The 450-nt window shown below is 69.6% G+C and overlaps 1 protein-coding gene across 1 annotated transcript in view; it reads left to right on the top strand.

The window, feature by feature from the left end:
• Positions 1-218, top strand: part of H696_01924 (hypothetical protein) — a gene marked incomplete at both ends in the record, with an annotated part of 4,869 nt that extends 4,651 nt beyond the window's left edge. Inside the window, one exon of the mRNA XM_009495825.1 lies at positions 212-218. Coding sequence (XP_009494100.1) covers positions 212-218 — 7 coding nt within the window. The remainder of the gene's footprint in view (positions 1-211) is intronic.
• Between the last annotated feature and the right edge of the window lie 232 nt (positions 219-450).

The raw sequence follows: 450 nt of genomic DNA, 5'->3' as shown, positions 1-450 counted from the left end.
TTCCAACCTTCACACCCGGCCGATGGCCGCTGTCTGCCTGCACACCTGCCCCGCATTGACCTTCCCCTTCGGCGGGGCCTGCTCCGTGTGCCATGGCTCGTGCGGGACGTGCTTCGGCCCGGGGCCGGACCAGTGCCTTTCCTGCACGGGGGGCACGCCATTGATGTGGGCCGGCCAGTGTGTGGCCGTCTGCCCGACTGGCGCCTACCAGCCCTTGACGGAGGGTGTCTGCATTGCTTGTCATCCCCAATGTGCCACCTGCATGGGTGGGCTGAACACCGACTGTGTCACTTGCCACAATGACATGCTCCTGCAGCCGGCCGTCCTGGCGGGCCCCACCGGCCATTGTGTGTCTTCCTGCCCGGAGAGGCACTTCGCCCAGGCCGACCACCCGTCCGGGCCCCGGTGCGTGCCGTGCCACGCGTCGTGCGCCTCGTGCGCCGGGCCGGG

Source organism: Fonticula alba (genome assembly GCF_000388065.1).
Source record: "Fonticula alba strain ATCC 38817 unplaced genomic scaffold supercont2.3, whole genome shotgun sequence".
Lineage (NCBI taxonomy): Eukaryota > Rotosphaerida > Fonticulaceae > Fonticula > Fonticula alba.
This window is presented reverse-complemented; position numbering and strand designations above follow the sequence as displayed.